General features: G+C 51.2%; 1 protein-coding gene across 1 annotated transcript in view; it reads right to left on the bottom strand.

Annotated features, from left to right (window-relative positions):
• Positions 1 to 19,715, bottom strand: part of LOC144943877 (F-box only protein 11-like) — a 33,454-nt gene extending 13,739 nt beyond the window's left edge. The window contains exons 1-11 of the mRNA XM_078871714.1: positions 19,303 to 19,715; positions 11,850 to 12,040; positions 10,688 to 10,769; positions 8,483 to 8,624; positions 5,962 to 6,091; positions 4,092 to 4,175; positions 2,877 to 3,009; positions 2,270 to 2,376; positions 1,538 to 1,649; positions 803 to 909; positions 77 to 325 (exon numbers count right to left, since the gene is read on the bottom strand). Of these exons, the coding sequence (XP_078727840.1) occupies positions 77 to 325; positions 803 to 909; positions 1,538 to 1,649; positions 2,270 to 2,376; positions 2,877 to 3,009; positions 4,092 to 4,175; positions 5,962 to 6,091; positions 8,483 to 8,624; positions 10,688 to 10,769; positions 11,850 to 12,040; positions 19,303 to 19,387 (1,422 nt within the window). The 5' untranslated portion in view covers positions 19,388 to 19,715. The remainder of the gene's footprint in view (positions 1 to 76; positions 326 to 802; positions 910 to 1,537; positions 1,650 to 2,269; positions 2,377 to 2,876; positions 3,010 to 4,091; positions 4,176 to 5,961; positions 6,092 to 8,482; positions 8,625 to 10,687; positions 10,770 to 11,849; positions 12,041 to 19,302) is intronic.
• Positions 19,716 to 25,463: the final 5,748 nt, after the last annotated feature.

Here is a 25,463-nt window from a genome sequence, read left to right as displayed (position 1 = left end):
GTACTCTGCTCACACAAAAGATCACCCTTATAGCCTTAACAGACTGTAGGAGCAAGTGCTGTTAGCGAGTGAAGGCCAGCATGGCACACGATGAGGTGGGTGGCCAGCACCACGCTCGGCCACCTTTGCTCACACACGCACACATGCGTGCATTTACGAGCGCACACCTCTGCCCGCGCGCACTCACCATGCCGTGGTCGAATGTGAAGACGCCCACGTCGCGTCCGTGGTGGATGTGATTTCGTCTGATGATGGGGTTCGCGTGGTTCTTAACCCAAATCCCGGCCAGCGCATTGTTGGAAATTTCGTTGTCCTCATAGGTCCCCTGGTCACAAACGCCAAGCCGTTTGGTGTTAGCTGGTGCTCCAGTTACACCTCAGTGAGTGGGGGCATGCTTCAGATGTTATTCGCTTAATGCGGCACTTTTAAGGAACGCATTGACCACGTTAAACGAGGACTCACTGCATCTTGTTCCAAACTTTGTTCGGCTAATCATCGACAAAAGACAGTCACAGCATCGCGACCTTTCATGTGCGTTTCTGCTGCCGTCTGGAACGCTCTTCCTTCCAATATTAGGAAGCCACTGGAGCTATGCATTTGTAAATCTAGATTGAAAACGAATTTCTCTCGAAATGCTTTTTGTCTTTAGTTTGTTGTCATTCCTCCACATGGTGCCAAAGAAGTTCAACATACATACACAATTGTAACCGACGTTGTGTCTGCCATGCAGCCTTCGCAAATTTTCAGAGTTTTGGGTCGCGCGGTTCACGAGGCGCAACGGGAGTTTACGGCAGCCACGTACCTGCGCGTGGTCGGTGATGTAGAGGCCCACGTTCTCACAGTCACTGATATTGCAGTACTTGAGCGAGGGGCAGGCCCCGTGTCCACTCACGCACACGGCCGAGCCCACTGTCCCGGCCATGGGGAAACGCGGCACAAACGCACACGACAGGGCACGGTTTAACGATAAGTATTCGCATTCGTTAAATCGCCAAAATGTCATGTCTCAAAGCGACTTATCATGAATACACTGGCAATATAAAAAACACATCTTGGGGAAGAAAAAGACAACAAAAAGACAACAAAGATCAACGGCAAAGGGGCACGACCGCGGCAGGGCCAGAGTGACTTGTGCACACGTAGACACAGACATTCAATGGAGAGTCCCAGCCCCAGGAAAATCTGAGGGAAGTCTCAAAAAAACAATGGAAAAAAGACACGGCAGGCTCAGGCCAACCATCCCAGCATCCCACCCCTAACCAAAATCCAGCCAACCACCACCATAACCACCCATTACCCACCCAACCACCACCATAACCACCCATCACCCAACCACCACCACCACCACCCATTGCCACTAACCACACCCCACCCAACCACCAGCAGCACCTACAATCCCCACCGCAAGCTCCACCATAAACGATTGTTTTTCTCGGTGCGAGTGGCAGGACCACTTATCCATGACAGAACTCTAACCCCTGCCACTTGCACACTTGGGCCAGGCTTGCCGGCAGCCTGCGGAGTGTATGGGGCTCACCTGTGCAGGTGCTGCGGATAATGGAGCGGTCGATCACTGGGCAGCAGTTGACCGTGATCTCGAGGCAGTGGTGCGCGTTGTGGTGATTTCCGGAGCGATCGTCCGGGTTGAACTGCGGCATCAAGTGGCAAGACGAAGGCATAAAGTTCATGATAATAGTAAATGTAACGATATCCTCTTAGTCCATAAGCCTAAGGGCCGTCTGAACCGATGCTTTCCATCGGTATTCGTTTAATGAGCAAACTCTGGACTGTTTTGATTTTCTTAAGTTTCACCAGCAGCCAGGGAAGTCGAAAAAATGAGGATGGGTTCAATAATAACCAGAAAGTAATTAACAGTAACAGGGAAGAAAATGTATTGCAATTTACAGCCCTCCGTCAACAATCAACTGCTGGTAGGCATATGCTTCACAGCGGACTTGCAAGCTCCTGTGACATTATTCGAAAAAGTAGTCTACGTGTGCCAGAATCACGCTTCAAATTTCCACAAAATTAGAAAATTGCTCTCAAACTAGCTAAGTGGGTAAAGTCACAAACGAACATCGCCCCCTGCTTGAAAGAATAATGCCCAATCGCAGGCCAGTGCTGCATTGACCTTGTGCCCTCACAGAGACGGCTGCTACCGGGGGCTCTCCTAGACGTGGCGCGCGCATCATGATGTACCGCACAAGAGGCGCGGTATAAATATTAAGCGGCGACGATGATGACAAGCCGCCCGGCCACCGGCGCCAACCTTGATGGTCATGAACCCAACGTAGGCGTCGTCGGAGCCCTCCATGAACACGAACGTGGAGTCTCGAGTGTTCTCGATGATCACTTTGTCCGCCACCTTGCCCGGGGCTGTGGGGTTAGACAACCGCAAACATTCAAACAAAGCAAGGAAAAATGTTTCCACCATTACAACTTCGTTAAAAGGTCGTCGGTGAAGAACATATGATGCCAAACACGCCAACCGATTTTATCTGGGTTCTGTGTCCCAAGCTATCCAATGTAAATGAACAAAGTACAGCCCCTTTTGTTGATCCAGTACTGAAGGCCTCCCCTGCAGCGGATTGGCCGTGGGAGATTTTCTATCATACTGAGCAACGGTGGTCGGTGTGGATTGGTTAAGGTGATGAGCGTAGACGTGAGACCATAAAAGTACAGTCCAGGTGCTGCGGATGACGGAACAACGCACGTGTTAAAATTGAACGATAACAAAAATCCAAGATCTCAGCGTCACTAGATCAGCACTCCGAGCCACATCAAGGAACGACTTTAATCAGTGATCTGTAGTATTCCTACCGATCGCCACCATCCCGCCGTGACCCCTGGGTTTCCCTCTGCCCGTGTGAACCCACCGGCTCCGATCATGGCGACAGGCGTCTCGACGTAGATCCACTCGTCGGAGTACACGCCGGCGTGGACGAAGATGAGGCCGTCGAAGTGGCCCTCCTGTACCCCGCCCAGGGCGTCCTCGATTGTGTCATAGTACTGGGCGACACGGACATACAAAGATTCCCCGAATAGCCTTTAACAGACTGGTGGGGCAAGTGCTGTTCGTGAACACCTATGAAGGCCGGCACGAGGAGGTGGGTGGCCAGCACCACGCCCGACCTCATTTTTCTCCCTCGTGGTGACGTTTACACACCGCACCAGGTACTTATTTGAAGCCGAGTCGACCTAGAGGAGGCCCAGGACCGGTTCAAATAATCGTCACTGGTGTTGGCCGTGAGCGGGAATCGAACTTGGTTGCGCCGGGTTCGTAGCATACTAACCGCTAACCTCCCGCTCCCCACACAAACACAAGGACACAAGGACATACACGTGAACGCATGCAGTTAGCAGCCCGAAAGGAACCGCAAGCCTTCGTCAAATCCAGCAGGTTGCAACATGGCTGAAAAAAAATTTCTTTCCATTTTAGTTTTTTTCACCCCACTGTGTTTCAGCCAGAACAGGTTGGAGGGCTTTTGGAATACCAAACTTAATAAATTTAAAGCAATATAACCACGCCTATATAATACGATTTTCAATCACTTCATATGAAATAGACGCCGACTCAAGATTTCCATTCTTTTTTTTTTACAAAGTGATGAAAATTGTCCTAGTATTGGCTGCAGGGGCCATAAATGTTTAGCCGGCGGTGGGAAATTGAATTGACATCCCCTGGTTCATAGCACAATGCAGTGACTGTTCGACTGCTCCACCCCTGATTAGTGCGGTTGGCTACGTACGGTGCGAAAAAAGTTCAACATACATGCATGAGAAATTTCAAATCGAAACTGTCCCAGAGAGAAGTGCACCACCCTGTCAGTGAAATGGCCGTGGAAGATAACATTGGAAATACTTCTAAAGTTCCTTCCATCATCCTCGAATAGCAGCTTTCATCAACAAGAGTTTATCGAGGATACACACAGAGGCGGCGGTGCACACCTGTGCCTTTAGTCTGGGTCTTTGAGATTGTAAATCTGTGAAATACGATTCACAGCATATTGGTGGTAAATTTACGTGTTTGGCGAGTGGTGGTTTGAGAGCAGCACCATGGTGGCTCAAGAGGCAGGATTCCCTTCGCTCACCAGAATGTTCGCTCGACCTTTGAACCTTGCCGGGTTGTTGTAGAAGTGTTCCGCGTAGCCCGGTTTGATGTGAACCCCTTTGTACTGAAACGCAACGACACAACAGACGGGCAATTAGAGCACCTTCTGGTGCCATGAAACCCTTGAGACTCGGTGGGTAAAGTCTAGGCCATGTCCTCCATTTGCTCTTCATTCCAAACATTTGTAGGCATAACCAATACTGGCGTTCTGGAAATCACGTGACAGAGGAGATCCGTTCTCCACCAGTGACCTTCACTCGGTGCAACTCTGTAGTTTTCCCTGAAAAACGCTTGAATTTTTATTTAATCAATAAATAATTGACTCTGGCGTCCTTTTACCTGGACCGTGCAGTCCGCCTTAACCCGATATTCCGAGTGCCAAAGACACGTCACCAATACCAACGCTAAAATCCCTACTCCGGCGAGGATAGCAGCAAAATCATAAAAGATCACTGCATTCATAATTCAATTGTGACAAATGTATTTGGTTCAAGTATTTGTCCCCTTTGATGTATTACCATCTTCTAGTGTGCAGCCTGCAGGGGCGGGCCCCAATCATGATAATAATAATATAATCATGATAACAATAAATTTTGATTTAAAGCTTTCGTGACTGCAGGGATTCATCTTCTTGGTTCTTTCGGTAAAGTCACGTAGAAGGGAAGTAATAAAATAATAAAAATACAACATAATAAAATTATTCTCACGACGTTTCGGCCACAACGCAAGCAGCCGTCCTCAGGTGAAAACCAGGTCCGTCGAGGCGACAGAGTCATTCAGACTCATTCAGACTCTGTCGCCTCGACGGACCTGGTTTTCACCTGAGGACGGCTGCTTGCGTTGTGGCCGAAACGTCGTGAGAATAATTTTATTATGTTTTATTTTTATTATTTTATTACTTCCCTTCTACGTGATTTTATCGAAAGAACCAAGAACATGATAACAATGTGACTTAGTTTTCCTGGAGGGTCCTGCTTGCAAAGTTTGGCCAATTTCACTTACTAAGCATTTTGCTCATTGTAAATATGATATTGATCACAATCATGAGGATAATAATGACACTGCCGCTGCTGGTGATGATGACAATGATGATGACGCTGAAGATGTTGATGCTCCTGGTTATGATAATGCGAATGGTGATGTTGTCTCTTCTGCTGGTGATGGTGGATGCGATGATGATGATGCTGACGATGACATTTATGACAAAAGATGCCAAATGTTCTGAAAGTAATTCAAAATCAACGGTAATGACAAAAACAATGGTAACAATTGACATTATTATCACCCTCATAGCAACATTTTTCATGTCCATCATCCCGATACCTAAGAGTGGTCACAATCTATAACGCCTTCAATAGTGTGGTTCGTTTCTAGCCGCTAGGCATTTGGGACCTCAGGACCCAAATGTGTTTAAGTTTGTCGTCCTTCCTCCGCACCTCCAATTCGCACGGTTGGCTACGTACGGTGCGAAAGAAGTTCAACATACGTACATACTTGTGTAAAAAAGAGGGCAAAGCAGGTGACAGGCAAAAGAGTTCAGAAGGTAGGGGGCATTGAGAATGGTTCTGGACAGCCGATTCAAATGGGTGCCACCACTTTGTATAATGAAAGACGGTAACATTTTAATCGTGCTGAAAATAGGAAGACGAGCTGTTAGGTATTAAACGGTGATGAAAATGCTCAAAATAGAATTATTACTTAATCATCATTATCACTGTTGCATCACGGCAGCGTATCAACATGTCACGATCACTGTGAACCGCGATTGGAAAAATCGTCCACACCCCCCCCCGCCCACCCGCTGACGCAGCTCCAAGCGACGGACGCCAGGGCAACCTGCGGGCACTCACCAGTTGGCTGAAGCTCTCCTTCCACGGGTTGGCATTCTCGCAGTCCTCCACGTTCACCTGGAAGAACTTGCGCGGCTCTGGGTGCAGCATGGGCCTTGTGTACTCAAAGAGGTCCGTGTACAGTAGCTTCCTGCTCCCGTCGGGCAAAACACGTTCAGGCGAAATGGGCGACACGGTGGCGAGATGTTAACTTCCTCGCCTGGTATACAGGAGGTTGTGGGTTCGATCCCGACCCTGACGCCTGCTGCTGTATATTTGGAGTTCGCATGTTCTCCCCGTGGTCGTGTGGATTTTTCTCCGGGGCCTCGGGTTTTTCCCTCCACATTTAGAAACGTGCATTTAGAGTATTAGGCTGCGATAAATGTCCACTAGATAAGCTACTTCGTTGAGCTATCATTTGTGATGGCCGCTTGCGCACAAACGCTTCCACGTCCATCGCCCACCCTTTTGGCCTCGCCCCCCCCTCCCTCCCGATACGTTCCTTTCATTGGCTACCATAGTCTGATGAGCTCCCCCCTCCCTCTCCCTCCCCCCTCAACTCGCTTTTAAGGGATTACATCTTGAATCATTGCCTCACTTGATACAGCTGATCTGGCTGTGACGGTCCCACCTGATGACGGAGACTTGTGTTGCCTCCGAATCGTCGTGATTTTTGTTTTGTATTTTACTTTCTACGTGACTTTACCGAAAAAACCTAAGAAGATGATTCCTTGCAGTCACGAAAGCTTCAAATCTAGAATGTGATAACCAGGTCACTTCTGAAAAAGAGCTGAATAGCTCAGTTGGCCTTACCTGGTAAAATAAAATATATATATTTTTTAGGTTCAGGTCAGAGGTCGCAACCGGGTACCCGATACCCGTACCCTACCTGATACCCGGCTACCCGTACCCGACTGGGTATGGGTACCCGTTTGCGACCCTGGTGCGGCCGGGTACGGGTAAGCCGTGAGTCACTGTTGAGTCACCGTTTGTCACTCATTTCCCAACGTCTTGTCTCTTCTCACAATTCAAGTTCCTAGAATCAACCCACCCGCGCCTGCAACATGGCTTCATCCCAGAGGTCGCAATCAGGTACCCGATACCCGTACCCTACCCGATACCCGGCCGGGTACGGGTAGGGTACGGGTACGGCCGGGTACGGGTACCCGTTTGCGACCCTGGCGCGGCCGGGTACGGGTAAGGAATCAAAACCCGTTTGCGACCTCTGGTTCAGGTGCAAGATGACAAGTCCGGCTGCGGCGCTTTTCCGAAGGTGGCGGTTAATTTGACAAAGACCCTCCGTATAGCCTGAATAGACTGTGAAGACTGTGAAGGCTGGGACGGCAAAGAAGGGGATGGGTGGTCAGTAACACGCCCAGCCGCCTTTGTCTCCCAAGTGGCGAAGTTTACACATCGCACCAGGTACTCATTTGTGGCCGAGTCGAGTTGTGACAGCCCAGGGTTCTACCACCACTGTACTTCTTCTTCTTGTTCGTCCATCAAAGTTGATGACGACCATGGCACGTTTGTCATTTTGTTGGGTTTTGATGAGTGCGCAGATGGCTGAAGAGGCCAATCCGAGCCCGGAATTCTCTGTGGCACACTGGAAAGGTCAGGGAGGATGTAGAGCTCTGAGGTGCAGCCACACGTCCTTCCTTGGTAGATTTGCGCTGCTGCCTCTTCAAGATGGCACAGGAGCTTCTCCTACTCTCACAGAGGACTGCACCGTCCTGTACTTTTCTTCTCCAGGCAGGTCGGTCCTGTGCTGTACTACTACCTTGCACAATGGACATGTGAAATAGGCTCTGTTCTGTTTATGTGTTTTTGTTATACATGTCTTAACCCACACCTCTGAATGTCCATGAAGTTCAATTTGTGCACGTTATACATGTAATAATGTAATAATGAATGCTACCACTAATTGGTTTGGTTTTCGTTTGTAGGCTTGTAATCATCCCCTGAATCCCCTCCACCAGGAGATGAAAAAAACCTAATACGGTTGCCAAGAGACACGATTCACACTCCCCGGCGATTCGGTGAGTTGTAATGATTTGGTGTGATGGCGAGATTGAACAATCGATTCTTTTTAATGCCTTCCAACTAACGGTGAAGCATTAAACCTGATCGGGCGTCTATCTGTAATGAGCGGCACGATACATTTCACGTGCCAATTTATGTTTTTGCGGCCTATGGAAGTCCTGGTTCCTGCACGTCTGCCAAAAGCACAACTGCTATCTATCACGAATCAAGTATTTCTAGGCTGAACGCACTATAAAGCCTTACAAAATGCATGCAAGATGACTAATTTATCTGCCTCGTCTCGTTTATGTTCTCATTTATGCCGCCTCGATCGTACATTGCAAGCGTCACACATCAACGTAACGCATCGTAACAACTGCTTAAAATCGTAAACAATCGATTTCTCGCAAGCACGATTCCACGCGAGTTACCGCCAGCATGAAAGTCGACGCTACTTTCGGCACGCAGTCACTGCGGCCAGGCACGCGCCCCCCCCCCCACTCCCCACGCGGCTCGTGCTCACCACAGCAGGGGGTCGTTGGCGAGTGTGTTAAAGCGCTTGCAAACGCAAGCCACGCGGCATAAGTCCTGCTCCAGCAGGTACGAGAACACCTTGAGCACCACCTCGTCCGGGAGCTTCTCCTGCAGGTATCGTTCGGCTGGGGCTGCGGGGGGCAGGGTGGGGAGAGGGGAGGGGGGGCGGAACACCAAGCAGGTAGCGCCATAAGATCTCTGTCCACTGCACGCTAATTTCACGGTAAGCCCTTGCCCAACGTGTGTTCTTCACAAAACAAAGTTTTCTCGAAAACACGGTTCTTCCACTCGGGAACCCTTTGCTCACAATGCGCACAGTTACAACGCGGTTTCTGAGCGGTCGTTGACAAACTACTTTCTTGAGCTGCACGGCCGAGCGGTGGAATACATTACGTGGAATGATACAGTAACGCAGAGGCATACCCCAAGTTATTTGTCCCGCCATCTTACCGTGTGTGCGTTGTAGTATATCGTATCTCGGCAGACTTCATAGTGACATTTTTTGTGGGGGAATAGTTTTCGCTTTACACGGCACTTTTCAGGAACGCATCTCCCGCGTTAACCAAGGACTGACTATACTCTTTGGTTCTTTTGGTAAAGTGACTTTACCGAAAAAACCAAAAAACTTCAAATCTACAAGGACTGACTGCACACTAAACGGTATGCGAATTGCACTGCGGGTCCCCTCACATCTCTTTATGCTTCTTCCATCCTACTGCTCCACTTAGGGAATTCCCCACCAACCTCCTCCAACTGTCTCTTTTCCCAAGCACTTGTATAACATTGCTCACTTAAAGAAAAGATGTTACACTCTTATTTATTACAACTTTAACAGTGCCACGCGGTATGTTGCTAACCGCTTGGCGTGACGGACCTGTGCTCAGGAACCGTAATAAAAAATTACTAAAAAACATTGCACCCAAATTGTACAGTGTGCTAATAGTACGTTGTACCACAATCATATACTGTAGCCTAACTTTACGCTATTAAAAAATTTGAGTGGTAAGTGTTGTATGTATGTACGTTGAACTTCTTTCGCACCGGACGTAGCCAGCCGTGCTAGCCAGAGGTGGTTCACAGCCAAGCAGGTGGCACCGTGACACCCATGTACATGGTTAGCTCTCGTTGTACACCGCATGCAGAGGAGTCGAATGGAACCGGGAACCGGAATCAGGAACTGGCTTCAACCGTGACATTTTCTTGAACAGAAACTGAAAATCAACTCCAAAACATAATGTGTTTTTCTGGAATTAAACCCGCCCCCCCCCCACAAAAGAACACACTTACCAGTTAAAACCTGTGGGGGGGTGGGAAGTGATATGTTTTGTAGCTCTGGTGTTAAAAGTAAAGAAAGCCACAATCCCCAGCCAAGGCCACAGTTATAACCTATTACGCTAGAGGGCACGTTAGCCATGGTCCCGACAGTGACTCGGTGAGACATTGTGCAGAGCTTCAGGACTCCGCAGTCAGTCAAGTCCACAAGGTGAGAGACGGTCATGCTTGCCGAGACTCAGATAGAGATATTTCTAACTATAGACAAAGATCCCCCGTATAGGCTTAAACAGGCTGTTGGGGCAAGTGCTGTTAGCGAGTAGCAACCATGAAGGCCGGCACGGCACACGAGGGCAAGGTGTGGACAACACCACACCTGGTCGCCTTTGTCTCCCCAGTGGCAATGTTCACACATCGCAGCAGGTACTACATATGTTCCTCTAGAAACATAGACAAGGTGAGAGCTAGAGATGCCAATTTTGAAACGAGAAACAATCAATTTTCTCTATATTTAACAGTACATTTTTATTTCAAGTGGTTAACTGGAACATTTCGTAGAGGATACAGCCTAATCATGAAAACTATTTCCCGAATGATATCATGCGATTGGTAACATCCACTGTGAAGAAGACTGTATTTGACACTGTACGCTAACTGTACATTGTACACGAATAGTTGGTGCACCACTACATTGCACTGTTACACACCCTCGCCCTTTCTCCGCCTCTCTCTCCCCATCTCTCTTGCTGCCTCTGTCTCACTCAAGGCAGTCCCCGTCTCTCTCGCTCTCTCCCCTCGATCTCTATCGGACCCTCTTGCTCTCACCATGTCTTTCAACGATCCGAGTCGGACGTTCCACCACACAGGAGACTGAATCTCAGAGGCTCGGTGGAGTTGCGAGGAGGTGAGGAAGGGTACTCACGTGGCGGCTCCTGGGTTCGGTTCGACATGCGGGTGCGCTTTGCACGGTGGCTGGAGCTCTCAGTGCTGGTCGACGACATCACCTACAAAAAGACATCATCAATGGCCACGGATCAATTAATCAATCCACTGCTGGATAAAGATCCTCCACCCCACCATGCTGTGTTCTTGGCTGTCCGACATGGGACTTTTCAGCTTTTTTCAATTATATATATATATTTTATTCAGGGTCAGGTGGAACAAATTATAGCAATCAATAGATGACATAGCAATGATAGTGTAACTAAAATGTATAATAATATCAAGCCTCACTGAGTCTCAATACGCTTATTGGTTCAGGAGGGTCCTGTATTTGGATGTTTGGCTTCATGTGGGAGTAAACCAGAAAATTCAGAGAAAATCCAATTGGAATGCAAGGGGGTGACACTAAAAGCTCCATACAGATCACTTGAAGAATGAATTGATGAATTGTCATCTCCAGGCCACCTTGCCGCCCAAGGCAACTCCTGGTATTTCCAGGCGGTTTTCCATCCAAGTACGAACCTAGCCATATTTAACCCCACTAAGCTTTTGGTATCTAATGAAATAGAGCACATTTAGCGTGATTTTGTCTGAAGGAAGTGACATCCCTCGAGCCATAATTACAAACCCATGATTTTGATGTCTTCTTCCTTCCTAATGTCGCTTCAACCTCATGTCAGATAGCACAGGACACTCAGCCGATGGATGCAACTCCAAAATAGCTGTTCGATGAAATCCGAATTAGAGGAGATGCTCTATTAGTCCTTATAATTGTTATCTTGCATCAAGCCATAACAGCTGAGCTGTAATATCTTTGGTGCAATGGATAGATAGTTCAAGCGTGAATCGGTTGAGTAGATAGATGAGTAGGTTGCCGAGTGGGTGAGTGAGCGGGTTTGTGAACAAGCGAGCGGATCAGTGTGAGCGAGTGGGTGAGTGGGTGAGCGTGCAAGTGAGTAGATTAACAGGGCGAGCGGGTTCCTATGTGAGCGAGCTTGTGAGCGAGTGAGTGGGTGAGTGAGCGGGCAAGCGGGCGAGCATCTGAGTGGGCGGGAGAGCATCTGAGTGAGTAGGTGAGCAGTTGAGCGAGCCGGGTCACGTGTGGCCGAGCGAGAGGGCGAGCGGGCGGAGGCGGCGCTCACCTCAGCCGGGTTTGCTGTCGGTGCGATTTGCCGCTTGCACGTCTGTGGCTTCCGGCGCAGCTGGTAGGGGCTGCGCACACCCGGCGCAGCCGGGACGTCCGCCGCACGTGGCTGCACCACGGCCGGGCCGGGCGCCGGCGCCTGCCCAGGACCGGGTGCCGGATCCGGAGCCTGGATCCGAGCGCCATCATCTGTCGCACACACACACACACGCACGTGCACATGATTCAGGTTCATCGCAAACACGATACACGTTTGTCTCGAATGCGTACACGCGTGATGCAGTTCTTGTTCATCAACACAATACTCTTGTCGATTTGTACAGCATCTAAATGGGACTGCGCATCTCAAAACTGTAAAACAAAATAGCAGCCAGTGGTGGCGCTCTGTGCAAGACTGTGGATCTCTGGGAAATCTATGGCTCTTTGGCGAGTCTATGGATCTCTGGTCAGTCTCTCAGTGTATATGTAATTATGCAGAGATCCAAAGAAACCTACATAATGTAATTTGGATTTACATAGGATCTCATTATGACTGCATCTCAAGATGCTTGACAGAAACAATGGGCATAGTTATTTTATATAGAGAGGCAGTCAGTTATAGGCAGAGGGAGAAAAGGTCTTGGGCCTGGAGCTGAACAGGGGCAGGGAGTCAACAGCATGAATGGAATTCTGTACCATGGGGGGTCGCAAGGACCGGGCTTGAGAAACAATGGTTGAAAGGAAGATGCAACCCATGAAAATTTTTCTCCAATCTTGATCATTAAATGTTTTTTAGGGAGAGGTGGCCGATTGGGTCAGAGGACTGAGTTGACTGAAATCCTGGGTTCGACAATAGGCAGTCAGCCACGTGTGATTAAACTGAATTCTCAAGTGTAAGGAGTTGATCGACAGCACTTTTACTTGGATAAATTCCAGCTCTCAGACATCAATATATCGGTTGCATTGTCATGCAATGAACAGAAACTGTTTGTGGCAGGGCAGGTGGCAAAGTGCTGCCCCCTGTTTTGTGGACAGAGGTCACTTGAGATCTCAGAAGTAATTCTGCGAGTTCCGCTTGTGCGGGGTGGAGGTTTTCTAACACGGCCGCACTTCTGCTACAGGTCCAAACGGATTCCTTGTTTCAGGACATGATGCCAATAGTGCAATCTGGATAAAAATTAGGGACGGCTTTATTTCTGTAATGTCTCCAAGCGCTCTGGAAAAAAGCAGTTGGTGGTCCCAGACAATGCCTGTGGATAACACAAATAAAAAATATACATGACCGGCTTCAGTCCCGTTATGACCAGGTCAGTCTTTCAGTCCTCCGTGAGGGGTAGACACAGCCCAGCTGCCGTCATAACCAGCATTCAAAGTTCTCCTCTTGTAGATTAATACCGAAGCTGTGTCCCGGGCCATCTTAAATATGTTTGAAGAATTGTTTAATGTAAAAAAAGACCTTAAAACTATGGTTAGGCACGCCACTATAGTGTACTCCGCTGACACCACTTCGCCGACGTTATTTAAAATAATACAGGAGAGAAGTTACGGTGATGTCACTCGTGCACAATCATGCGCGCAACCACAATTGTAGTCTCGTGTCATTAACGACGCTTCAGACTCATGTCGGACACATGGCCGAAGGGTTTCGCCTAAAGAGCTGTTTGTTGTCCCAGTTACATCTTCCGCAAAATAATATACCAAGCGGATATCGAAGTGTTGGACACAATAAAAATTAATGAAGGCAGTGCAAAAACACAACCAAGAAAAATCGGACATATGGATTCTGTAATGCTTCTCTGGTCACACGTTTGTCTTCGGAAGTATTTAATCAGCGATAATTATTCATACTAAAGTATCACTTGAATTTGACTATCTTTATGGGTGTTATCACCCCCCCCCCCTTCCCAACAGAGATAGGCAACAGGACAGAGATACTGCATTAACGTTTTCAAACTTATTTGGCACGTGTTCATAAGATACCCCATGCGAGCGCACCCAGGATAGAAAAAAAAATTAACTGCAGCCCTCACGGCACCCGACTTGGCATGCAGACTGCTCAGATAACGGCTAGAAGTTCAAGAGGGCCCAGTGACTATTAAAGTTGCATGACTTCAACATCTGCGACATCCAAATAAAAACGTTTAGCGGCAGTCAGCTCCCGGAGGACAAGAATTCTGTGCCTCTGCAGAAGGGCAGCGAAACTGCCGTCAACGAAGCGACCAAAACCAAGTCATCAATAACACACAATTGATTTCATTATGCTTTAAAAAACCAGTCCATGCGCAGCCATTGCAAATCCGGACGTACATTGTACATGAGTGTCATAGTCGGACATTTGTGTGTGCACAAAAAAATAACATTAAGCGAGGTGGTTGTGACGATCAGAGATTGGAGTACCGAGCCAGCGCACTTATGAGATCCTGGGTCAGCCACACACGATTAAACTGGGTTCTCAGGTGTAGCAAGTTGATGGGTCTCAGCCCCAGTCACTAATAACTGCACAGAAAAAAATGTATAATGTTAAGTTTAGTTTAACACTTAAAATTTCAGCTTGGAAAATTAAACATAAGTTTGACTAACATGCAACAATGTCACTGCAGAGCACATGTGGAAGTGTGCCCCCTCTCTGCTTTGTAACGAAAAGAAAAATGTTGAATGGATTATCTCGTGGCATCATTCCGAGAGCGCGTTAATAAAAAATGTTTGTATTTTAAAAATAACCAAACTAAAATAACGCTTCCATGCCATCTCAATAAAATGGCATGCAATGTACAATTTGGCGGTGGTAATGCATCACACCGCCCATGTCAGGACAGCTAATGAATGGAACACCTCCTTTCTGCACACGCTGCTTTATGTACGCGCGGAAACGTCCAATACAAGATGCGTTATTTTCATGGTGGGGGGAGGGTACAGGCGTGTGGTGGTCTGTGGAAGGGATGGCGCATGGGGTAGTGAAATCGACTTAAAATGGAAATGGCTAAACATCCCACTGCAAGAACCTCATGCAAAAAGTATCAAGGCTGACTTGAGACTTTCCCCGATTACTAAACTACATTTATGTATTGTTACTCTGCTGGCAACCAAATTACCCTGAACGTGTCTGATCTCAAGTCAGATCTCAGAAGTTGAGGATCGAGCCTCGTCAGAGCCTGGACTGCAGTGTCGAGACATACCAGGTATTGGGCTATTAAGTGGTCAGAAGGTGGCAGTACAACAATGGATCGTTGGATCTGTGTGTGCATTGTTGGAGCTTTGAGTGATATACTGTACCATACACCGCATGGTTTACTCGGAGCACTCCGGTTCCCTCCCACACACCAAAAACGAATGGAATTGGCCAAACATCACTATGCAGGACCCTCCTGAACATATTTTATACCTCAGTGAGGCTTTCGTGTATAAATGATGGGTATTACCATGTTATTATATCGAAGGTGGGGCGGGCGGGGGGGGGTCGGTCACCTCCCTTGACACATTTACATACTTACTAATTACCCAACACATGCCATGTGGACTGGCTTAATTTGAATGAAGATTGGCAGACACAGAGAAAGGTTGGCTGTGACAGGGTGCGAGACTGGAGTTTGAGCAGCCCTGGCCTACACACCTACTAACGCCGCACTGGATGTATCATGTTAAAAAAAAAGATGTACTCCACAAAAACAGGGGACCGATGTTTGCTAAAGCACTGCATGTTGGAGGTCAAGACAGAGGCCAAGCTTATTACAATACAGCAGCATGCTTAGTTATCCGGCTATCACATTCAATAGGGTTAGCCTTGTTAATATGCAAAGTGACTCGTGTATGGCTTGGTTCAGTAGCATTCAATTAGGTTCCAAAAGGCACAGTTTTGTTTATATACAATGCGAATACACACGGTCAAGCGTGGTGCGTGTACATGTATGTGCGCATCTGCATATGTATGTGTGGACATCTGTATGTGTATGTAATGAGGTGCATGTATCTATCTGTGCATGTATGTAATGTGGGGAGTGGTGGTGTAACGGTTAACTCGCTGCGCTACGAACCCGGCAACCCGAGTTCGATTCCCGCTCACAGCCAACACCATTGATGATTATCTAAACTGGTCCTGGGCCTCCCCTAGGTCAACTCAGCCTCAAATAAGTACCTAGTGTGATGTGTAAACATTGACACTGGGGAGACAAAGGCGGTCGGGCGTGGCTCTGGCCACACCACCCCCTCGTGTACCGTGCCGGCCTTCTTAGGTGCTTGCTAACAGCACTTGCCCCAACAGCCAGTTTAGGCTATCCAGGGGATCTTTGTCCTTGTATGAGGCTGTATGTCTGCAAATCTGTGGGAAACTGTATAAGCATGTCTGAAGCTGTCTCGTGTATGTCTGTATGGGGGTATGTTAACATCGGTATGTCTGTGCATCTTTGTATGGGGGTGCGTGGGCATCTATATATTGTCTCTGTGGAGATATCCACGTGTACAGATATCCACTGTACATGCATGCCTGTGTGTCTGCGCAAGTCTGTATGCTTCAGTGTGCATCTATAAATACAGTACATACATCAACAGATGTATGGCCGTCTGTGTAAGCACTCTCTGTGTATCTCCTGTATGCCTGTGCATCTGTATCTGTCTAAGTGCATCTGTAAGTGCACGTCTATGTAGCAGCTGTACGTGTCTAAGTTCTACAAATCTTTATCTGTGGGTCTTCATACATAAGCACAAATATCTATCATTCCTGCATGTGTCTATATGTGCCTGCATATGTCTGTCCATGTCCAAGTGTGCCTATGCGTGTCGTTACACATCCATGTGCTTCTACACATCAGTGTGTACATATGCCATTGTATGTTGGTACTGCATATATCTTTAGGTGTACTTGCATATCCTGTGCATCTGTGTAAAAAGGCCCTTGTACAACGTTTGCGTCTTGCAAAGCATTATAAGTCAGCGTATGTACACAGGTCTGTGTATCTGTCAGTACTCTACGACTGTCTTTTTGACAATTGTATTTGTCCTTGTGTACCACTGCCACCAAATAAATTGTATTCGTCTTCGTGCGCTTGTACATCCATGTCCGTGCGAGTCTGTGTGCTGGATGCGGTTGCTCCTGTACACATATCTGTATGTTTGCACGCATCTCCATGCATCAGTGTGCTTCTATAAATGTCGGCAAAATGTACATACGTCTGTGTGTCTGTCAGTCCATTACACGTGTCCCTGAGTGTTGGACACAAGCCCTCCCCGTGTACGCCTCTCTCTCCCCTGCCTGCCTTGTCTGGGGTGGCGTCACGCCACCCTGACCCCCAGCCACAGATGGGCCCCTCCGTGACCCCGCGGTCCCATAGGCCCCTGTGTCTCAGGGCCATTTCACCGACACATCGCCGTGGTGAAAATGGACGCGCATTACATTAGGATGAATCAACCCACGACAACATTGTACTTTAACAGGCCGCGAAACATCACGGCTACAACCACATGGCACACTACATAACGCTGCTAAATCACTGCTACACCCCATGGCATACTACATCAGCGCACATCACCAATACACCACATGGTTCACTACAATATAGTACATCACATCCACTATATTATATACACGACATCACCAATACACCATAGCGTACACTACATCCCACGCGAAATAAAAAAAAATATCTCGATAAATCACACATGACCATTATACATCATATCACACCACTTCACAAATCAGATCACATCACACACGACGTCGTACTACATCACATAGTATCTATCACATCACATCATACCCCATTACAGCACATGTTAGATCAGAACGAAATTGCATCAAACAACATGACATCACAAACACAATACCAAATGGCATTAGACGACACCTCGCATTACTCCAGATACCACATCACACAAAATCGCACATTACAGACCAATACGCCACATCAGACACCACACAACATACCAATTGCATATCGCACCACATCTCATACATAATATCACACTATACACATTGTAACAAAGGACATCACACCACTTCAGATAACCTAACATCATAGATACATCACAAACGATACCACACATGATACATCACACCACACATCCCACACCGTAACATACTAACATTACTCACGCAACACATCATGCACTACTCCACAACACATCAAATACACAAAACACATCACTGCATACCAAAGACTACATACAACATATCACAGAATACCATACACCCCACACACAATTCATCCCAGGCACACCCCACACATCACATACCACACACACACCAGACTGCACATCACACAACGCTCCACATAGCAACATCTCATCACCAATCATACCCCACGAGGCATACAACCACACCACATCATAGCACACCGCAGACTACATCACAATAAAGAACATCACCCAACATGTCATCACCACATCAGACCTCATCACAGACCACAAAACCACATACTTTTGCACACACACAGACGATATCACAGCACAGAACACCATATACCACGCTACATATCACACACATCATCCCAACCTCACCCTACATATCACACACCACGCATCACACCATCACCACACATTGCATACCACATACAACCACAGCATACCGCAGACATTACAGCAAAGAGTAACATGCACATCACACAACACATCACCACCACACGACATCATTACACATACACAGCATCACATCACCCCCACACATCCCTGAGTAAAACAACCTTTTGACGCTATTGTCAGGCTTTTTTTTACACTGTACACCATCAAACAATTGTAACAACCACGGCGTGATAACCGATAAGCATACCATTTAACAAGAGAATCAGCATCGTGGGTAACAAACAAACCAAACATTTTTTGGGACATCGCAATTCGTGAATGTGCGAGGGAGGGAGGGACGAGTCTTGTGCCACAGGCCTCGACACCGATGGCAAAAGAAACAACTACAAACAACAACATTAACAACATACTAACAACATACAACCACCACCACCCGACAATGGCCATTTCCCTAGCAAACAGAACGACCTCGTCACACTGGGGGGTGGTGGTGGTGTGTAACCAATGCTTACCAGACATAAACCATCACAATTGGGAGGTAAAACTTGCGCATAGCAAAGCACATATCGTGTAAAAGAAACGTATCGTTACCACCACCATCATCATCATCCTTCACGTACATCACCACACGAAACGCCGCGACATCGTTCGCCCATCTATATAAATTACATCGCAATTTTTATTATTTCCCACACACCATTGTCATCGTTATCTAGACACATTATTGGCGTTGTTAATAACGATGAAGAACGCTGCACGGAGGAGAGACGAGAGAGAGAAGGAGACGTCGGTGGTGGTGGTGGTGAAGGAGGAGTCGGAATGGAAGGCGAATGGACACCAAAGAACCACAACAAAGCGGCGGCCCCTACCGCTCTCATCGCCACCGGCACGACAACAACGATCGGCGATGGTGGCCAAGATGATGACATTACAAGCCGTGAGGAGGGGGTTAGGGGCCTTACCGGCTCCAGCCACTTCGTCTCTCTCCGCCGGAGGTCGAAGCCGCGACACCCGCCGGCTTCGCCTGCCCAGCCTGCCCGAGCTCATGGCTCTGGGGCCCCGAGAGCCTCGCCTGGGCCTCTCGCTGCTCTTCCCCCCTCCTCCTCCGCCGCCGCCGCCGACTCCTCCCGTCTGTCAGTCCTCCTCCTTCTCCTCCCTCCGCTGTCGTCCTGTCGTCGTCGTTTTAGTTCGTTACGACAGCGCCATGCTCGAGCTACAACGGCTCCCGCCCGTCCCTTGCTCTGTCGCCTGTCGCCTTCTCCACCGCGACCACCACCACCGCCAGTAGTGGCGGCAGCAGCAGCAGCAGGCGAGCAGCGCTTTCAGCGGCAGCGCGACGACGTCCTCCTCCTCCTCCGCCTCCTCTTCGTTGTCGATGTCGTCGCTCGCCGCGGCGACCGTGACTCCGCCTCCTGCACGGCCGTGCCCCGCCCCTCCACTCCCCCCCCTCCATTCCCTCCCCCTCCATTCCCCCCCCTCCCCCTCCATTCCCCCCCTCCCCTCCATTCCCCCCCTCCCCTCCATTCCCCCCCTCCCCTCCATTCTCCCCCTCCCCTCCATTCCCCTCCCCTCCATTCCCCTCCCCTCCATTCCCCCCCCCCTCTATTCCCCCCTCCATTCCCACCCCCTCCATTCCCCCCCCTCCATTTCCCCCTCTCCATTCCCCCCCCTCCATTCCCCCCTCCATTCCCCCCCCTCCATCCCCCCCCTCCATTCCCCTCCCTCCATTTCCCCCTCTCCATTCCCCCCCCTCCATTCCCCCCTCCATTCCCCCCTCCATCCCCCCCACCATTCCCCCCCACCAATCCCCCCTCCATTTCCCCCCCCTCCATTCCCCCCCCTCCATTCCCCCCCTCCATTCCCACCCTCCATCCCCCCCCACTCCATCCCCCACCATCCCACCCCCCCCTCCATTCCCCCCCCCCACCATTCCCATTCCCCCCCCCCCTCCATTCCCCCCCCCTCCATTCCCCCCTCCATTCCCCCCTCCATTCCCCCCCCTCCATTGCCCCCTCCATTCCCCCCTCCATTCCCCCCCCTCCATTCCCCCCCCCTCCATTCCCCCCCTCCATCCCCCCCCTCCATTCCCCCCCCCCTCCATTCCCCCCACTCCATTCCCCCCCCCCTCCATTCCCCCCACTCCATTCCCCCCCCCCTCCATTCCCCCCACTCCATTCCCCCCCCCCCCTCCATTCCCTCCACTCCATTCCCCCCCCACTCCATTCCCCCCCCTCCATTCCCCCCCCCCTCCATCCCCCCCCCTCCATTCCCCCCCCCCTCCATTCCCCCCCCTCCAACCCCCCCCTCCATTCCCCTCCCCTCCATTCCCCCCCCTCCATCCCCCCCCCTCCACCCCCCTCCATTCCCCCCCTCCATTCCCCCCCCCTTCATTCCCCCCCCCCTCCATTCCCCCCCTCCATTCCCCCCCCCTCCATTCCCCCCCCCCTCCATCCCCCCCCCTCCACCCCCCTCCATTCCCCCCTCCCCCTCCATTCCCCCCCTCCATTCCCCCCCCCTCCATTCCCCCCCCCTCCATCCCCCCCCCCTCCATTCCCCCCCCTCCATTCCCCCCCCTCCATCCCCCCCCCCTCCATTCCCCCCCCTCCATTCCCCCCCCCACTCCATCCCCCCCCCCTCCATTCCCCCCCCCTCCATTCCCCCCCCCTCCATTCCCCCCCCCTCCATTCCCCCCTCCATTCCCCCCCCCCTCCATTCCCCCCCCTCCATTCCCCCCTCCATTCCCCCCCCTCCATTGCCCCCTCCATTCCCCCCTCCATTCCCCCCCCTCCATACCCCCCCCCTCCATTCCCCCCCTCCATCCCCCCCCTCCATTGCCCCCCCCCTCCATTCCCCCCCCCCCCTCCATTCCCCCCACTCCATTCCCCCCCCCCCCTCCATTCCCCCCACTCCATTCCCCCCCCCCCCTCCATTCCCCCCACTCCATTCCCCCCCCACTCCATTCCCCCCCCTCCATTCCCCCCCCCCTCCATTCCCCCCCCCTCCATTCCCCCCCCTCCATTCCCCCCCCCTCCAACCCCCCCCTCCATTCCCCTCCCCTCCATTCCCCCCCCTCCATCCCCCCCCCTCCACCCCCCCTCCATTTCCCCCTCCCCCTCCATTCCCCCCCTCCATTCCCCCCCCCTTCATTCCACCCCCCCTCCATTCCCCCCCCCCCTCCATTCCCCCCCCTCCATTCCCCCCCCCTCCATTCCCCCCCCCCTCCATCCCCCCCCCTCCACCCCCCCCTCCATTCCCCCCTCCCCCTCCATTCCCCCCCTCCATTCCCCCCCCCTCCATTCCCTTCCCCTCCATCCCCCCCCCCCTCCATTCCCCCCCCTCCATTCCCCCCCCTCCATCCCCCCCCCTCCATTCCCCCCCCTCCATTCCCCCCCCCACTCCATTCCCCCCCCCTCCATTCCCCCCCCCTCCATTCCCCCCCCCTCCAACCCGCCCCCTCCAACCCCCCCCCCTCCATTCCCCCCCCTCCATCCCCCCCCCTCCACCCCCCCCTCCATTCCCCCCTCCCCCTCCATTCCCCCCCTCCATTCCCCCCCCCCCTTCATTCCCCCCCCCTCCATTCCCCCCCCTCCATTCCCCCCCCCTCCATTCCCCCCACTCCATTCCCCCCCCCTCCATCCCCCCCCCTCCATTCCCCCCCCCCTCCATTCCCCCCCCTCCATTCCCCCCCCCACTCCATTCCCCCCCCCCCTCCATTCCCCCCCCCTACATCCCCCCCCCCTCCACCCCCCCTCCATTCCACCCCCCCTCCATTCCCCCCCCTCCATTCCCCCCCTCCATTCCCCCCCCCCCCTTCATTCCCCCCCCCTTCATTCCCCCCCCCCCCTCCATTCCCCCCCCCCCCTTCATTCCCCCCCCCTCCATTCCCCCCCCCTCCATTCCCCCCCCCTCCATTCCCCCCCCTCCAACCCGCCCCCTCCAACCCCCCCCCTCCATTCCCCCCCTTCCATCCCCCCCCCTCCACCCCCCCTCCATTCCCCCCTCCATTCCCCCCCTCCATTCCCCCCCCCCTTCATTTCCCCCCCCTCCATTCCCCCCCCTCCATTCCCCCCCCTCCATTCCCCCCCCCTCCATTCCCCCCCCCCTCCATTCCCCCCCCCTCCATTCCCCCCCCCTCCATTCCCCCCACTCCATACCCCCCCCCTCCATTCCCCCCACTCCATTCCCCCCCCCCTCCATTCCCCCCCCCTCCATTCCCCCCCCCTCCATCCCCCCCCCCTCCAACCCGCCCCCATCCAACCCCCCCCCTCCATTCCCCTCCCCTCCATTCCCCCCCCTCCATCCCCCCCCCTCCATTCCCCCCCCTCCACCCCCCCCCCTCCATCCCCCCCCCTCCACCCCCCCTCCATTCCCCCCTCCCCCTCCATTCCCCCCCTCCATTTCCCCCCCCTCTTCATTCCCCCCCCCCCCCTTCATTCCCCCCCCCCTCCATTCCCCTCTCCTCCATTCCCCCCCCCTCTATCCCCCCCTCTATCCCCCCCTCCATCCCTCACCTCCTCCCAGCCCCCTCCTCAACCCCCCCCTCCTTCAACACGGCGCAACGCCGCTCTCCAAAATCGCACAACCGATAATCGAACGCCGCCGTTGCGCCGCCTCCCATTGGATGAGAGCGAGGCTCGCGGGACGCCGGCGACCAATCGGGCGCTCAGACACGGGCGCGAGTGCCGATCCACGCTGTGGAATCTAAACGTGGGGGGCCAGGGTTGATATGGGGGGGGGGGAAGGGGTAAAGACCCCCACCCCACCGCCCCCACCAGAGCCCAACGACCCCCCCGCCGTGGCGCTATGACGTCACTGCGCAGCGAGCTTTCGGTCAAGCCAGAGCGCGTTGACGTCATCACGCACGGCGCGCGCCGTGACATCGTCACGCACGTTCGCGAGCCTACGTCGGCGTGGCGTAGCGCGGCGCGGTGACGTAATCACGCACGCCAGGGCCCTCCATTTAAGCGGAGCGCGCGGTCGAGGAGGCGTCATTCCGCACGAGGCTTCGTAAGAGCGGAACGCGGTGACGTCATCACGCATAGCGAGCCTCTTGTAATGGCATAAACACAATGCATTAAGCAGGCGATGCGACTCGCTTTGTGCATGTCTCTGCACACAATGAAATAAAAGTATATTTTACACAACCCGCCGGCCCCCACGACCTTCGGAGATTGCATAATTTCCGCATAGTTTTTTTTTTCTATTCAGCTCGTTTACTACTGGACATCTGTGAAAAAGAGCTTTATGGCTCATCGGATTCCTCCAGTATAAACATTTTGATATCCTATTCGGCACAAAATACAGCAAAGCCTCAGTCTCTTTTCAGGAGGGTCCTGCCAAGTTTTTTTTTTGCAGTAGGGTACGATGTTTGTAGATACGGTACAATAATAACTACGGTATAATGTTTCAGTCATTGGGATGTTTGGTCCAATACCAGTTGCACTAGATGTGTTTTTTTAAGTAATAGGAGAAAAACCCCATACATAACGGGGAGAGAACATTCAAACTCCCATAACCTGTCAACCCATACGGTTTACCCCGTATTCTTGTACAGGGACATTGCGTTTTCAGGTCCATACGGCGTACAGCCGTTTCAATAGGGCACATTTTTTTGGGGTCTATTCATTTGTGTTTCTCCCTTGTGATGGCACTTTGTAGGATGAACGATGAGATTTATAACGGCACGGGGGGGTGACCAATGAGGCCTGAATTGGTCTGTAATAAGCGGTTGACAGGTACGGACTCCGCACAGAAAGGCACCACGAGTTTGGGAATCGAACCCAGGACCCTTTTGCCATGAGGAGCGAGAGTTGCCACTGCCGCCGGTGATTCAGCACCAGTCGACTCTGGGACCCGTTTCGGCACGCAGGGGTGGGCCATCTCGTCAGTAGTCAGCTTGAATCAATGGGGAACTGCCTGCCAGATGCTTATGGGCACAACATACTCGTGAGCGCCGTTGTGGATAATTTTAAGAACTGTCGCGAGGATGTGTTATGAAGACGGGCCGTTGACCGAAACGTCGACGATTATATTACAACATTTTATTTTAGTGCCACGGTGTTATAGACGATTGCATAGCTAGATTTGAAGTTTTCGTGACTGCAAGGGTCTATACTCTTTGGTTTTTTTGGTAAAGTCACGTCGGTAAAAAAGAGAAAATCAATTAAATTGCCACCTGAAGACAGAGGTTTGTGTTGCCTCCGAAACGTCGTAATTTAATTTATTTTCCTTTTTTACCTACGTGACTTTACCGAAAAAAACAAAGAGTATTGCATACCTGTCACCCCCTTATCAGTGCCCTACTTATTACTGACCACTTCAGACGCTATTGGTCACCCCGTGCCCTTACAAATTTCAACGTTCATCCGATAAAGTCCCATCACAAGGGAGAAAGACAAACAAATAGACCCAAAAAGTTCGCCAGCATTGAAACGGTTGTACGCCGTATGGACTTTAAAACTCATTTGCATGGACAAGAATACGGGTAAACCGTATGGGTTGACGGGGATGCGATTGTGAACATTTTTTTTTGCTCAAACATAAATCAACATTAAATAATGCATTCCCTGTAGAGTCAGTCCGCTGGGGAAGATTATGTTTTTAAACTGGTCGATGTTGTGCTTGTGCACCGCCGTCAACGTAGCAGCAGCATCACTAAATCATGTTACGCGCAACATTCCTATTGTTGTGTCTTGCATATAGAATCGGGCAGTTCAACAGCATTGATTCAAGCAAGCCTGATTTTGCCGATGAGACTCTCTGTATGTCAAAACCAATCCAGGTCGAGTTTGCTTGTCTTGAATCAATGCTGCTAGAATGATGCACTCCCAGAAGGAGAAGACACATAGGTCTAATACTGGTAGGAACCACCTGGTTCCACCAGCCCACATGGGATTATTGTGTCCGTCCGTCGTGCAGGGAGGGGCTGGGTGGGGATGGAACATTTCATAAAAGCGTGTTTTTAAAAAAGTGCTTTTTTAATATTACTTATTCTCGCTTAAACGCGGCTCACGCGGGCACTTTCCAGGAACCCATCGGCCGCCGTTAAACGAGGACTCGCCGGTTTACGAGCGAGAATCGATTCGCAACAAAATGGAATCGCGCGGCGACGATTCGAGGAATC

The sequence above is a fragment of the Lampetra fluviatilis genome, chromosome 33 (genome assembly GCF_964198595.1).
Source record: "Lampetra fluviatilis chromosome 33, kcLamFluv1.1, whole genome shotgun sequence".
NCBI lineage: Eukaryota > Metazoa > Chordata > Hyperoartia > Petromyzontiformes > Petromyzontidae > Lampetra > Lampetra fluviatilis.
Note: the sequence above shows the minus strand (reverse complement) of the source record. Positions and strands in the feature narration are given on the sequence as shown.